The sequence below is a fragment of the Giraffa tippelskirchi genome, chromosome 13 (assembly GCF_054371585.1).
Source record: "Giraffa tippelskirchi isolate mGirTip1 chromosome 13, T2T-mGirTip1v1.2.pri, whole genome shotgun sequence".
Classification (NCBI taxonomy): Eukaryota; Metazoa; Chordata; class Mammalia; order Artiodactyla; family Giraffidae; genus Giraffa; species Giraffa tippelskirchi.
Genome location: NC_137287.1, coordinates 19,337,902 through 19,353,321, shown reverse-complemented (window position 1 = coordinate 19,353,321; position 15,420 = coordinate 19,337,902). Strand labels below are relative to the sequence as shown.

General features: G+C 45.1%; 1 protein-coding gene across 2 annotated transcripts in view; it reads left to right on the top strand.

The window, feature by feature from the left end:
- The first annotated feature begins 8,207 nt into the window (after positions 1–8,207).
- LCMT1 (leucine carboxyl methyltransferase 1) overlaps positions 8,208–15,420 on the top strand; it is a 65,727-nt gene continuing 58,514 nt past the window's right edge. Inside the window, exon 1 of one of the 2 annotated variants that reach the window (XM_081554431.1) lies at positions 8,208–8,434. In XM_081554431.1, coding sequence (XP_081410557.1) covers positions 8,328–8,434 — 107 coding nt within the window. In that variant the 5' untranslated portion in view covers positions 8,208–8,327. The remainder of the gene's footprint in view (positions 8,435–15,420) is intronic. The other variant, XM_081554432.1, reaches the window with a different exon arrangement.

Genomic DNA, 15,420 nt, shown 5'->3' with positions numbered 1-15,420 from the left:
AAGAGGGAAATTTCTTGCATCAGAAGCCCAAGGATGACTTATAGACAACATGGGCAGTCCGGAGACTCCAGGAAGCAGGAGGGGAAGTTGCTAAAGCCTCTTCACTGAAGGAGTCTCTGTGGGCACTAAAGGGAGTGCCTGTTGATTTTAGGTTCTAGAGCCTGTTGTTGGAGGGGTCTCCACTCAGGGTGGGCTCATTTAAAAGTAATAGCATAAACGGGCTCAAGTAAAATTTGTAAACAAGGGATATGTTTTCCCAAGAATCCAAAAAGGACTAAAAGATGTTGGACTCGTGTGTCCTTAACAAGTGTGTCAAACAAATGTGTGCAAAGGAGGATGTCATAAAGGTAATGTCATCCCTCGCATATACACTATTGGCGTGTGTGTGTTGCGATCCTATGGACTGTAGCCCACCAGGCTCCTCTGTCCATGGAATTCTCCAGGCAAGAATACCTGAGTGAGTTGCCATTTCCTCCTCCAGGGGATCTTCCAGATTCGAGGACTGAACCCAATTCTCTTAAGTCTCCTGCATTGGTAGGTGTTTTGTTGTTGTTGTTGTTTTTTAACCACGAGTGTCACCTAAGAAGCCCACACTATTGATACTATGTATAAAATAGACAACTGATGGGGACATACTTAAGGTACCGTGGCCTGAATGGGAGGGAAATCCTAAAGGGAAGAGATATATGTATATGTATGGCTGGTTCATTTTGCTGCGAAGTAGAATCTAACACAATATTGTAAAGCAACTATACTGCAATAAAAACTAATTAATAAAATAAAATACAGATAATGTCACACCTGTACTCCTGGAGAAAGGTGAGTGCAGTTAAGACTCTGTCTGCAAAGACTGTATGTGATAGCAGAGCTGTTTCGGGACCCCATGGGTAACAAGGTGAAAATATACTGTGCTCCTTTGGAGATGACGGCAAACTGGCTGAAAGGATGTTGAAATCGGCATTGAATGAAACCTAGCAGCCAAGTCTATATTAGCAAAATATTTAGCATATTTAAATTTAGGTGTTTTAGGGTGTCCCAGGTGGCACGAGTGGTAAAGAACCTACCTGCCAGTGCAGGAGATGTAAGTGATCCTGGTTCGATCCCTGGGTTGGGAAGATCCCCTGGAGGAGGGCATGGCAACCCACTCCAGTATTCTTGCTTGGAGAATCCCATGGACAGAGAGGCCTGGCAGGCTACAGTCCATAGGGTTGCAAAGAGTCAGACACGACTGAAGTGACTTAGCAGGAGCAGGTGTTTTAAGGGTAACTGGGATTTGTTTTAATCAGGTATGGTAAGACACAGAGATATAGAAATGAAAGAAGCTTTTTATGCCCACAGATCCTGAGAAACAGGAGGCCCAGCTCACCACTCGGGGAAGCACCAGGGTCCATCAGGAGGCAGAGGGAGCAAGGAGCAGATGGAGGCAAGAGTCTTTCTCTTGGTTTCCATGGGAAGGAGCAGGTGAGGCAGGGCAAGCAGGTTTAGCATTGGCTAGTTTGAATAATCTCAGTGGACTCTGGGGCACAGTGGTGTCCCTAGTTGTCTGGTGCCCGTCTCTGGGGTAATTAGAGCAGAGGGATAGTGGTCCAGATTGTAAGAGCCCCGTAGAGGAGGTGGTTGTGAGTGTGGGCTCTGGTTCGCCAGTTTACATGTGAAAGGTACACTCACAGGTGAGTTGTTTGCTATCTCTAGGGATTAGCTAACCCTGGCAGGGCAGTTCCTCCAAGAGGAGCAAGGCCTCAGATGTCAAAGCATTAAATACAAGAACTAGAAAGCATGGTTATTACACTAGGTATAATTGTAATTTGATGCTTTAGTATAAAGTCCATGAAAATTTTCCAACTGTTGCATTTTGGCAGATGTTAAAATTAGTCCCAAACCTATGTTGCAGATGCACAAAAGCCAATCAGCTCTCTTTATGTTTTTGCCATAAAAGGTATTTTTAGTAAATTTTGGTTTTCCATTTGGGTCAAATGGTGAATTTTTGTTTAATTGAATCTTTTGGTACCTCCCCCTGTATCTAGGTTTCTTTATTCATTCTTTTTTTTTGTCACTGGATATACTTGAGGGGGAAGGGCCTTTTTTGAAAAAATTTTGGCCACACCCCACAGCATGCAGAACCTGTTTCCCAACCAGGGATTGAAGCCGTGCTGGAGGGCAGCGTCCTAACCATTGGATCATCAGGGAAGTCCCAGGGTAGGGGGGGTCTTTTTACCCTGCTCATATTTATTATTATTATTTTTTTTCCTACAGAGAATCTCTCAGATCAGTATTCTCAGGATTAGGGCCTCTCTCACGACAATGGTTATAGAGGTTAGCAACCTGGACTTAAGTCAGGTTTGAATTAATCCCTTCATTGTGACACAGGGCCACCACGAATGTTTTTGCTCATAACCCCGATGACATGGATTTTGTGCCACACTGGTGTAGGCAGCAGGGAGTCAGTGAAAGATCACAGCCCCGAAGCTGGTGGATCAAAACCATCTTCTGCTGCAGCCCTACCTCTTCCCCCATCTGCACTGTTCCCCCAAACCCCTGGAACGCAGTGTCTCAAGACATTTTTGATTTCTAACCATCTAACGTCACAGGTTTTTATTTCTTTCTCCATCCAATCACAAGTGGTGCAGAGCTTCTGGGTGGTTATGGGGAAAGAAAGCTGGATGGCGGGCCCCAAAGAAGACTATTCCCTTCCTCCAGAGCATGCCAGTCCGTCTCCACAGTGTTAGAATCCACATCCAGTAAGATCATTTTGTCTATGGGCTGGCTGAGGACCTCAAGCCCTAGATGACAACATCAGTCCTTTTTTTGGTGTGCTGGTAAGTAACAATGGGAAGCAAAACTCACAGGTGTTGACTGGGGGTTTTGCACTGAGAGAGCAGTTGAGTATCAATGCCCCTTTCCCCCTACTTTTGTTTTTTTTAATCAGTTCTCGGACCATGAACTGCTATGGATGTGCACCTCCAAACCCTTAGGGGTCAGGAGAGCACACAACAATCCCAAGAGAAGTTGCAGCACAGGAGATGAGCAAAGTCACTACCTTTGCCTGAACAGCAGTGACTCAGGATTCAATCAAGTGGTCATTCTCAAATCTTCCTGAGGTCGTGGCTCCTTCCTTTCTACAAACAACACAAAGGTTCATCCCCAGGACTACAAACACAAGCGCCCCAGGGGAGCGCTACTTTCCCAAACAGAGTCCCTATGACTGCCCTAAGCAGCCAGTGATGGTCATCAGGCTAGACACAGTAACCAAAGTGCTGTGGAACTCTAGCACCCATCAGTTAGGACTTTATGTTGTTTCTGATCTCAAGTAGGAGCCTCAGCGACCACCTGCCAGAAACAAGCCACACTCGATGGCACCTCACTCTGGGATGTAGTCAATTAACAATAGTTTCTGCCTAGTTGGCCAGCATGAGACCACAGAGTGGAAAGAGATGGCAAAATCCATTTGAGATAACAGAACATGAGCTAATGCCCAAGCTGGCCAGCAACTGGCACTTACATCCAAGATAGTAACTGCTGCCTTGCAAACCAGTTAACTAGTGAAGAAGCCCATAGTTAAAGCTAACGAGGTGTCCTCAATTGAGTTAGACCATCCTATTTGTCGAAAGGAGTCTGGACACGACTGAGCGACTGAATTGATCCTATTTGTTATGCAAATTGTTTTACTTCTTCAATCCACTGGGGAAAGAGAGACTCCCACCCTAGATTAATGGGGTTGCCTGACACTCAACACCAAAAGATGGGATGGACAGCAATTTACAAGCAGCATTTACCTACAGCCAAGGGGAAGACACCACATATCATGCAGGGCCACACTTACACTTGGGAACAGAATAAACAAGCCGGGGCTTGGGAGGCAGACTTTGTAATACCAAAGAATGGGGATGAGCCCTGGTTCCTGCCTATTTGAATAATTCAGTGGGCTGAACAGAACTGAAGTCTGCTACTTGGGAATGAGCAGGCACTGTGTCTGGTTCCTATGATAAGAAAGATAATATGGCTAGGGGAACTTTACCTGTGGGAGAAGAGGGAGTGGGGAATTGCAGTTAAGCCATTTGAGGCCCTCTCAACTTTACTAGATGTTAAAACAGCTCTCAATATTGAATCTTGGGACTTCCCTGGCAGTCCAGTGGTTATGTCTCTGAGCTTCTACAGCAGGGGCATGGGTTCAGTCCCTGGTCAGGGAACTAAGATACTGTTTGTTGTGAGAGACAGTGAATGAGTGAAAGTCGCTCAGTCGTGTCCGACTCTTTGCGACCCCATGGACTGTATAGTCCATGGGATTCTCCAGGCCAGAATACTGGAGTGGGTAGCCTTTCCCTTCTCCAGGGGATCTTCCCAACACAGGGATTGAACCCAGGTCTCCCACATTGCAGGCAGATTCTTTACCAGCTGAGCCACAAGGGAAGCCCAGTGTGCTGTAAGGTACAGCAAAAAAAAAAAAAAGAAAAAAAAATAGAACTCTAATTGCAGGCCTCATGCCACAAGAAGTTATTAAAAAGTAATTGAGTTCAATAATGTCACAGGATACAAAATAAACACAACCATCAATGGTATTTCTAGATACTAGCAATGAACATGTGGGTGCCAAAAATTACAATACATTTACAAGCACTAAATTAAAATAATCAAGTGTAAATCTAACAAAGTATGTCCAGGACTTTTACACTGAAAACTCTACAACACTGATAAAATAAATCAAAGGTCTAAATAAATGCAGAGATATGCCATAGTCATGAATTTGGAGACAAAACATAGTAAAATGTCAATTCTCCCCAAATTGATAGATTTAATGTAATTCCTATCAAAACCCAGTATGCCTTTTTTCCTAGATATAGACAAGATTAATCTAAAATTTATGGAAAGATAAGGGAACTAGAATAGCCAAAACAACTTTGAAAAAGTAATAAAATGGGAGCAGTCAGTCCATTCAGTTTTAAAACTTATTATTAATGTGTATCTACAGTAACCAAGACTGTGTAGTATTTGCAGAGACATAGATACATAGATCAATGAACACAGAACCCAGAAATAGTCCCACATAAATATGCTGAACTAATTTTTGAGAAAGGTGCAAAAGTAGTTCAGAGGAAAGTCAGACTTTTCAATAGGCTACAGCTATGACATCACAGGCCAAAAACTTGGAATACTGGGCCAGCGAAGAAGGAGTATAATGGTTTCATTGACGTTCTATCAGGTGGTGATGGGTCGGGAGAAATAATGTACACTCAGGTCAGAATGAAAGCTCCAAGTGCTGGATAACGGTTTATTTCATCTTTCTGAATTTAGCCCCTTCTGATTGATTAGTGTCACAGGCTCTGGTGACGTTCCCATAAGCTCCCACACTGCAAAGCCAGGTCACCTCTAACTGAGCACACAGTCCTCCAGACTGCCTGGGAATTCTCAGGTGATATGAGATAGCAGGATGGCTCCCGGTAGCTCCAAAGGTACAGCCTCCTGCGTTCAAATCTGCCAGAAAAGAGAGCTTTTTCTAGGTTTCAGTTCAGTTCAGTTCAGTCGCTCAGTCGTGTCCGACTCTTTGTGACCCCATGAATCGCAGCACGCCAGGTCTCCCTGTCCATCACCAACTCCTGGAGTTTACCCAAACTCACATCCATCGAGTTGGTGATGTCATCCAGCCATCTCATCCTGTATTGTCCCCTTCTCCTCCTGTCCCCAATCCCTCCACATCAGGGTCTTTTCCAATGAGTCGACTCTTTGCATGAGGTGGCCAAAGTATTGGAGTTTCAGCTTCAGCATCAGTCCTTCCAATGAACACCCAGGACTAATCTCCTTTAGGATGGACTGATTGGATCTCCTTGTAGTCCAAGGGACTCTCAAGAGTCTTCTCCAACACCACAGTTCAAAAGCATCAATTCTTCGGCGCTCAGCTTTCTTCACAGTCTAACTCTCACATCCACGCATAACTACTGGAAAAACCATAGCCTTGACTAGATGGACCTTTGTTGGCAAAATAATGTCTCTGTTTTTAAATATGCTATCTAGGTTGGTCATAACTTTCCTTTCAAGGAGTAAGCATCTTTTAATTTCATGGCTGCAATCACCATCTGCAATGATTTTGGAGCCCCCAAAAATAAAGTCTGACACTCTTTCCACTGTTTCCCCATCTATTTCCCATGAAGTGATGGGACTAGATGCCATGATCTTAGTTTTCTGAACGTTGAGCTTTAAGCCAACTTTTTCACTCTCCTCTTTCACTTTCATCAAGAGGCTTTTTAGTTCCTCTTCACTTGCTGCCATAAGGGTGGTGTAGTCTGCATATCTGAGGTTATTGATATTTCTCCCAGAAATCTTGATTCCAGCTTGTGCTTCTTCCAGCCCAGCATTTCTCATGATGTACTCTGCATAGAAGTTAAATAAGCAGGGTGACAATATACAGCCTTGACGTACTCCTTTTCCTATTTGGAACCAGTCTGTTGTTCCATGTCCAGTTCTAACTGTTGCTTCCTGACCTGCATACAGGTTTCTCAAGAGAAAGGTCAGGTGGTCTGGTATTCCAATCTCTTTGAGAATTTTCCACAGTTTATAGTGATCCACACAGTCAAAGGCTTTGGCATAGTCAATAAAGCAGAAATAGATGTTTTTCTGGAACTCTCTTGCTTTTTCGATGATCCAGCAGATGTTGGCAATTTGATTCTGGTTCCTCTGCTTTTTCTAAAACCAGCTTGAACATCTGGAAGTTCACAGTTCACATACTGTTGAAGCCTGGCTTGGAGAATTTTGAGTATTATTTTACTAGTGTGTGAGATGAGTGCAATTGTGTGGTAGTTTGAACATTCTTTGGCATTGCCTTTCTTTGGGATTGGAATGAAAACTGACCTTTTCCAGTCCTGTGGCCACTGCTGAGTTTTCCAAATTTGCTGGCATATCGAGTGCAGCACTTTCATAGCATCATCTTTCAGGATTTGAAATAGCTCAACTGGAATTTCATCACCTTCACTACCTTTGTTCGTAGTGATGCTTTCTAAGGCCCACTTGACTTCACATTCCAGGACGTCTGGCTCTAGGTGAGTGATCACACCACCGTGATTATCTGGGTCATGAAGATCTTTTTTGTACAGTTCTTCTGTGTATTCTTGCCACCTCTTCTTAACATCTTCTGCTTCTGTTAGGTCCCTACTATTTCTGTCCTTTATTGAGCCCACCTTTGCGTGAAATATTCCCTTGGTATCTCTGATTTTCTTGAAGAGATCTCTAGTCTTTCCCATTCTGTTGTTTTCCTCTATTTCTTTGCATTGATCACTGAGAAAGGCTTTCTTATCTCTCCTTTCTATTCTTTGGAACTCTGCATTCAAATGGAAATATCTTTCCTGTTCTCCTTTGCTTTTCACTTCTCTTCTTTTCACAGCTATTTGTAAGGCCTCCTCAGACAGCCATTTTGCTTCTTTGCATTTCTTTTCCATGGGGATGGTCTTAATCCCTGTCTCCTGTACAATGTCACGAACCTCCGTCCATAGTTCATCAGGCACTCTATCAGATCTAGTCCCTTAAATCTATTTCTCACTTCCACTGTATAATCATAAGGGATTTGATTTAGGTCATACCTGAATGGTCTAGTGGTTTTCCCTACTTTCTTCAATTTAAGTCTGAATTTGGTAATAAGGAGTTCATGATCTGAGCCACAGTCAGCTCCGGGTCTTGTTTCTAGGTTTAGTGACTCCCATCCAACTCCTGGGATTCATTCTGGTTGTACCAACCTGGTCACCACCACGACTTCACACACACACACTTGAAATGTAGCTAGGGTGATTTTGTGTGACTGGCGTGGAGTAGGCGCTCAATAAATATTTGTTGAGTTGCTGAATAAGACTGAGTTCCAACTCATTGTTAACACTGACACTTGTTTCCGGTTGGATTCTCTGTCCTTCGCCATAACGCTGAGGATCCGCGCTGAGTTAATCACAGTTATAAAATTCCGTGACTAGCTGTGAGAAACCAGGTGACCTTCCAAAGCAGCTAAGACTACACTTCCCGGAGAGCATTGCGGTGCTCTCTTGCGTCAATTTCAGTTTACTTTCCCCCTCAAGGAATTTCCGGGTTGTGTGGGCGGGGCCAAAGGAGTGATCCAATGGGCATCTCCTCAGGCTGAGTGGGTGGGAAATTGTCCAACGAGCATCTCCATAGAGGCGCCAATCAGCGGGAAGCTAGGGCAGCCGCCGCAGGTGGCGTCACTAAGCTGCGCCCCTGAGCCTGGTGGAGCCCAGCCCCTCTCTCCTGCTTTCTCCGCCGCTCATTCTTTCCTCAGGCGTCCGTCGATCCGGCTTTCATGTCTCCGGTGGACGCACCACCCCGAAACCTCCACACCCATGGCTGCTAGCCTGAGGAGGCCCTCTTTCACCACCTGTTCTTCCCCTACCGACACGGACGACGAGGGCGTGCGCGGCACTTGCGAAGATGCTTCTATATGCAAGAGGTGCCTGCCCGGTGCGGGGTTAAGGGACCAGCCTTCCGGGGGTCTGGGGCCTAGGTCGGGGGTGCGGGCTGTGTCTAAGGAATACGCTTTTACGCCAAAAGGCATCGGTCAACTCGTGTGACATCTGTGAAATGCTCAGAGCAAGGATTCATCTACTTAACTTTCAATTTTCCAACTTTTGCCGTTTGCCTGCACAGTACGAGCCTGGGGTTATTGTGCCTGGGACATGGCGCCGAACCAGGCAGACATGGGCTTGGCCTTCTCGGAGCCACATTTTTGTTGGAAACACGTGAAGCCAGTAATAACTGCAGTTTTGATGGGTTATGAGGAGAAGTGAAGGTCTTCCCTCTTTCATAGGTTACGTTTCACTGGGACTTGTCATGATCTCCATTGTGCACCTGAAACTCAGGCCAGTTAATGAGGGAGATGACCTGTCCAGGGCCGCTTAATATTTGCGTGCAGAGCCAGTATTTTCCAGAGCTGTTACCTGTGTGTTATAGGAGTCTACACTTTTAGGGTGGTGGTGAGGGCTGTGTGGGGAACGCTGTGAGCGGAGGTATGTGTCAAGTACCTGAAAGCATGGAAAAGAAAACATGAGGCTTGAGTGTATGCTACTCTTTCATTCATTCAGCAAAAATTGTTGAGAGCTTACTTTGTGCCAGGCTTTTCCTTTTGGTTGGTAGGTATTCAGTGATTGAGAACAAAAGATGAACAAGATTGACGTGGTGTCTGAAGTCACCTGCCTGGTTGGAAAAGGCAGGAAGCAAGTAATTACTCAGGAAGTAGCATAATTACAATTTTGTGTTGTGTGCTGAGAAATACAGTGCACCATTAGAGTTTGTAATTTAGTTGATAGCGTTTGAGCTGGGAACAGAGACTTTAAAAAAAAAAGAGAGAATAGGCATGTAGGAGGGTGTTCAGGCAGAGCAAGGAAGGCTCATGGACTGTTAGAGGAACTGAATAAATGCCTTGGAAGCTGGGGCCGTGTAGGGACTGAGTCCAGAAAACAAAAGTTTTGGGTTAGGGCTCGCGCTTTGTATAGGTTCTTGGAGACCAAGCATAGCGATTCAGAACATTGACTCTGGAGCCAGACTGTCAGGCTGGTCCTGGCTGTGGAAACTTGCGCAGGCTACTAAACTACTCTCTGTCTCAATCTCCTGATCTATAAAGTGGGGATGAAATGATATTCAGTCATCTGTAAAGATGAAATGATATTTAGTATTAGTAAAGCACTTAGAACAGTGTCTGGCATGTACTAGGTGTTAATGGTGGTTGATTACATAAATAAATACGTTCATAAGTATTAAAGGCGTGAAGGCAGTTCTTGGTGGAATTTGTGAACTTAAATGAACTACACCCAACTTATTTCTCCTCCATCTTTTGGTTGCTGTTGACTACGTCTGTAGCATTGTTGAATTAAGAGCAATTTTTCTCATATTGGCTGCTGTTTGCTAAGAAAATCAGAAGTGTCTTCAGAATTACCAGAGGAAAATAAAATACTTTTCAAGAGCAGGTTAGGGTTAGGTTTACTTAATATCAATTGGTAATGATTGGCTTATTTAATATTTGTTGGTAACATTTGTGGCCAACTTGCTTGCGTGTGTGCTAAGTCGCTTCACTGGTGTCTGCCTGTTTGTGACCCCAATTCTGTAGCCCACCAGGCTTCTCCGTTCCTGGAATTCTCCAGGCAAGAATACTGGGGTGGGTTGCCATGCCCTTCTCCAGGGGATCTTCCCAACCCAGGGATTGAACCCGCGTCTCTGAGGTCTCCTGCATTGACAGGGGGGTTCTTTACAACTAGCACTACCTGGGAAGTCTGGCCAACTTGCTTACTTAAAGCTAATTGGCTACTATATATAAAAGCGATAACTAATAAGAACCTACTTTATAGCACAAGAAACTACTCAGTACTCCATAATGACCTTTATGGGAAAAGAATCTAAAAAAGGGTGGATATATGTGTATGTATAACTGGTTCACTTTGCTATAACAGCAGAAACTAATACATTATAAATCAACCATATTCCAATAAAAATGATTTTAAAAAAAGCATATTAGTTCAGACACAAAAAGTACAGAGAAATAATGTAACTAGAACATGTGCTTCCTTGGCTCTCTCTTGGATAGTTTTATAATTTCAGCTCTTCTCTGCTTCCATTTTTAGTGCCCTCAGTGTTCTTCAGATATCTCAATGTTGTAGAGAAAGTTTGGGTTTGGAACTGCAGAGAATCTAAGGCAGTGGTTCCCAGCCTGAACTGTACACCAGCATAGCCTGTGGAGCTTTTAAAAGATACACAGTTACTCGGGCCCAACTCTGGATCCACTGAATCAGAACCTTCTGGGATGGGTCTTGGGTCTATAAAAACCAGACCTGTTTGCCATCTGGATGCATTTCTTCAGAGCCTTTTTTTTTTTTTTTTTTTTTGGCACCAGGTTTTCTCTCATCTGGAAAAAACATGCGATGAGATGGTGAGAATCCATAAGTTAATGTTTTAAAAATGTTTTGCAGGATTCAAGGACTTTCAAAGTCTGTGATACTGTGACCTGCCTCTTCCCTGTAACGTTTGGAATCCATAAGTCTTGTCACAAATTCATCTTGTTAAATAGGGATTCCTTGTGTGAATTGTGGGCACATTACTGTCTCTCTGCCTCAGTTTCCTCATCTTGAAAATGAGGATAGTAATGGTCACTGGCCTTTTGGATGGGAGGATTAAGGATTAAACGAGATCATGCAGAGGTTAGCACAGGATCTGGCATGAAGGAGAGCCTAAAATAAATTCTTATTGCTAGTTTTAATTTGCCTCCAGTCTGAATGTTATTTGTTTGAAGTTACTGAAATAACTGGGGGTCCGACTGGTTCCTGCCACCCTGAGTTACAGCTGTAAGGTCCCTAAAATAATGTTCAAAGAGCCAGTTAGCTCCCCAGGGCTCCTTCTGTTTTGTTCTTTCTTTCTTTTTTTAAATTAATTAAATAATTTGGCTGCATTGGGTCTTAGTTGTGGCATGCCAGATCTTTCATTGCATCATGCAGGCTCTTCATTGCAGTGCACAGATTCTCTAGTTGTGGCACGTGGGTTTCGTTGCTGTGTGGAATGTGGGATCTTAGTTCCCCAACCAGGGATCAAACCGTTAGTTCCTCGGCATTGGAAGGTGGCTTCTTAACCACTGGTCCACCAGGGAAGTCCCTGTTGTTTCTGTTTTAATTTGCTCTCTTCTTTGGCACAGGGCCCTTCCTGGTCTTAGAGGGCTGTTGTGAGGATTAAACGTGGAGTGCGTCCAGCAGCGCTTGGTACATAGTAGGTGTTCAGAATTGGTAGTCGTTGTCATCAGCAGCCTCCCATTGTCCCCAGTCTTCATCATTGTCTCTACCACAGACTATCCCTCCTACAGTCCAATAGTTGGAACTCTTCTGATGAGGTATGCTAGGTTTATGCCTAAGAATCCCATCTGATTCAACAGCTATCTATAAAGCAGTTAGCATTCTTGCTGACTTACCCCCACTCCGCATTCCTCCTCTCCTATCTCCCACTTACTGCTGTGTCCCTCAGTCAGTTTCCCACTCTTGTTTACCTTTGACCCCCGGTCCCCTCCTGCAGCCCCCACTGAGTCCTTTGAAATTACTGCTCTGATCACCAGCCACCTCTGTTTCCTTAGCCTCTCGTTAGTCATTCCCTCCGTCTCTTTGCACTGACCCTGGCCCTCCCCTGGGGGCATTGTTTTCTTGAAGCCAAGTCACGCCTCTGTTTTCTCATACCCTGGCTGTCCTAGCATTGCGTGCATGCTTAGTCGATTCAGATCCGACTTTCTGCGACCCTGTGGAGTATGGCCTGCCAGGCTCCTCTGTCAATGGGATTCTCCAGGCAAGAATACTGGAGGGGGTTGTCATTTCCTTCTCCAGGGTCCTAGCATTAGGACGGTCAAAATTTGTGTCCTTACTGCCCTTTGTCTCCTCCCCCCATTTCTTTGAGACCCATGTCCCCAGCATCCTCTCCTCCATATTACTGTTTTCTGTCTGTTTGCTGGTTACTCGCCTAATTCATTGACGACTTGGGCACCTGGCCCACAAGCCTTCCTCTGCCTCAGTTCATGCCATCATCCTAGTTGACTTTCTAGTGTGTGTGTGCAGAACCCACCCAGTAGGCAGGGCACTTGTTCTCTTGAACACCTCACCTGCAGTGATTACCTCTGCTCATTCGCCTCTATTACCATCCCTGCCATAATCCCCTGGATTTCCAGGTGCTGTGTATACCACCTCACAGATGAACAGTGCAGCAGCCTCCAATCCCAGTCTCTTTTCAGCATGGTTGATCAGTTATTTCTGCTCTGCCTTCAAAACGTCAGGACGTCCATGGTTTTCTCCAGCCTTTAGATGCTTCCCTGTAGGCTCCTACCTGTCAGTTGAGCTCAGAGTTGATAGTCCATTCCTTGGTAATTCTCTCGGCAGTGCCTTTATCTCCCTTGCCCTTCATCCTAGTAAACCTCAGACCCTGGATTGAACCAGACTGTCCGTTTCCACCTTGAATACTGATGGTAGAAATCACACAACAGGGCAGCTTGGCCCTGTGTGGATTTGTGTCAGCCGGCCTCATCTGCACCCTTACAGAGCTGTCTCATTCATTCCAGTATGATTCTCTGGCTCGCTCCCTTTCACACTCTTCAGAGACTTAAATCAGACATTTTTCACTTTCCTTCAGGTTTTGATTTACTCCACCTTCCCTTCATCCTCAAGATAATCAGGGTGATGCCAGGGAATTGCTTCACAGAAAGTGGAAGCCTTCAGATTGGCACTCAATTAACTTCCCTCCTAGAAACTTCACCATCCTTTCCTACTGTGAGAGTTGTCAGTGTCCTCCAGCAGAGAACATTAGAAATATATCTGATTTAGTTAAACAGGGTTTTTTCCCTTTTAATTCGAGTATAGCTGCTTTAGGGGCTTCTCAGGTAGTTCAGCGGTAAACAACCTGCCTGCAACACAGGAGTTGCAGGTAGACTCGGGTTCGATCCCTACATCGGGATGATCCTCTGGAGGAGAAATTGGCAACCCACTTCAGTATTCTTGCTGGGAAGATCCCGTGGACAGAGGAGCCTGGCGGGCTACAGTCCATGGGGTTGCAGAGTTGGACACGACGGAGCACACATCTGCACACACATAGTTGCTTTACACTGTTGTGTTAGTTTCTGCTGTTGCCGTAGTGAATCAGACATATGTATATATACATCCCTTCTTTTTTGATTTCCTTCCTATTTAGGTCACCACAGAGCACTGAGTAGAGTTCCCTGTGCTATACAGTAGGTTCTCATTATTTGTTTTGTATATAGTAGTGTCTATATGCCAGTCTCCTAATTCATCCCACTCTGTCTTCCCACCTTCATGTCCATATGTTTGTTCCCTACCTTTGTATCTGCTTCTGCTTTGCATATGGGTTCATCTTTACTATTTTTCTAGATTCCCAATATATTCATTAATATACAGTATTTTTCTCTTTCTGACTTACTTCACTGTGTATGACAGTCTCTAGGTCCATCCACATCTCTGCAAATGGCACAATTTTGTTCCATTTTTATGGTTAACGGATTTAATGACTCATTCTCATGAGGGAGAGCTCGCCTCATGGGGAGCGTTGGGGTCTCTCCATAAGGGGTATTAGAAAGAACTTACAGGATTTAGGCTTTGGTTGGATAATTTGGTGGGGAGGGGTTTTCAAGGAAGCAGGGATTTGCCCAGGATTGGGTGCTCACAGGAGGCAGAGACAATTCTGTGATTGCCTAGGTAGCTCAGTCTTTTCTAGAAGGTGTGACAGACTTCCCTAGTGGTGCTGTGGATAAGAGTCTACCTGCCGATGCAGGGGATACAGGTTTGCTCCCTGGTCCGGGAAGATCCTGCATGCTGTGGAGCAGCTAAGCCTGGGCGCCACAACTGCTGAAGGCTGCGCACGAAGAGCCCTCACTGTGCGCAAGAGAAGCCACCTCGATGAGAAGCCCGAGCTCCGCATCAGAGAGTAGCCCCTGCTCTCGCAACGAGAAAGCCTGCGCAAAGCAATGAAGACCTAGCACAGCCTGAAATAAATAAACTCCCCCCCCCCCAAAAAAGGGAGAATTAAAATAAATTACAGAATTTATAGAAAAAAGAAAAAAGAGGTGTGACTAGAGTCAGACATGCTGTGGTTAATAAAGAAGCCACAGTCACTCAGCATCAGCTGAGGGAGAGAAGTATTTGGGACCCTGCAGCGGGCCTTGGTTTTGTCTGTTTGGACAAAATTATGGAGTCCCGTTTTGTCTCCCTTCATCACTGTTTTAGTGTGACCTTGTGCAAGCTGTCCTGTGAGATTGCTTCTGTCCAGCCGGAGGACAGTGTGGTCTCTCTGAGCACCAGGCAAGCATCTAACAGCAGTGAAGCCTGGCTCGCGGGGCCAGGCCTGCTCCCAGGGGTCAGCCCCACTTTTCTTTATTTCATCGGGGAGGAGTTGAGTCTTAGAAAGATGGGTGTTGGCAAGGCAGAAGAAAATAGAGATGTCGAACAGCATAGAGATTGCTCTTGAGATTGAAGTGTTAGGGGAACTTGACCTTGAGTGGGGGCTAGGTAGAAAGAGAGGCTGTCAGAGAACAAAGTGGGAAAAGGTCCTGAGGGTTTTAAAGTGGGGGAACTGACATTCTCTGAGTTTGTGTTTTAGAAAAATCCCCAGGGACTTCCCTGATGGTCCAGTGGTTAAGAAGCTGCCTGCCAATGCAGGGGACACGGGTTCAATCCCTGCTTCGGGAGGATCCCCATGCTGTGGGGCAACTAGGCCTGTGAGCTGCAAATACTGAGTCCACATTCTAGATCCCATGCTTCACAACGAGAAAAGCCACTGCAATGAGAAGCTGGCTTGCTGCAACTCGAGAAAGCCTGCGTGCAGCCTTGAAGACCTAGCACAGTCAAAGCTAAATAAAAATTAAAAAAAAAGAAAAGTCCCCAGCAGCTGTGGGGGAGACAGGCTGGCAACAGT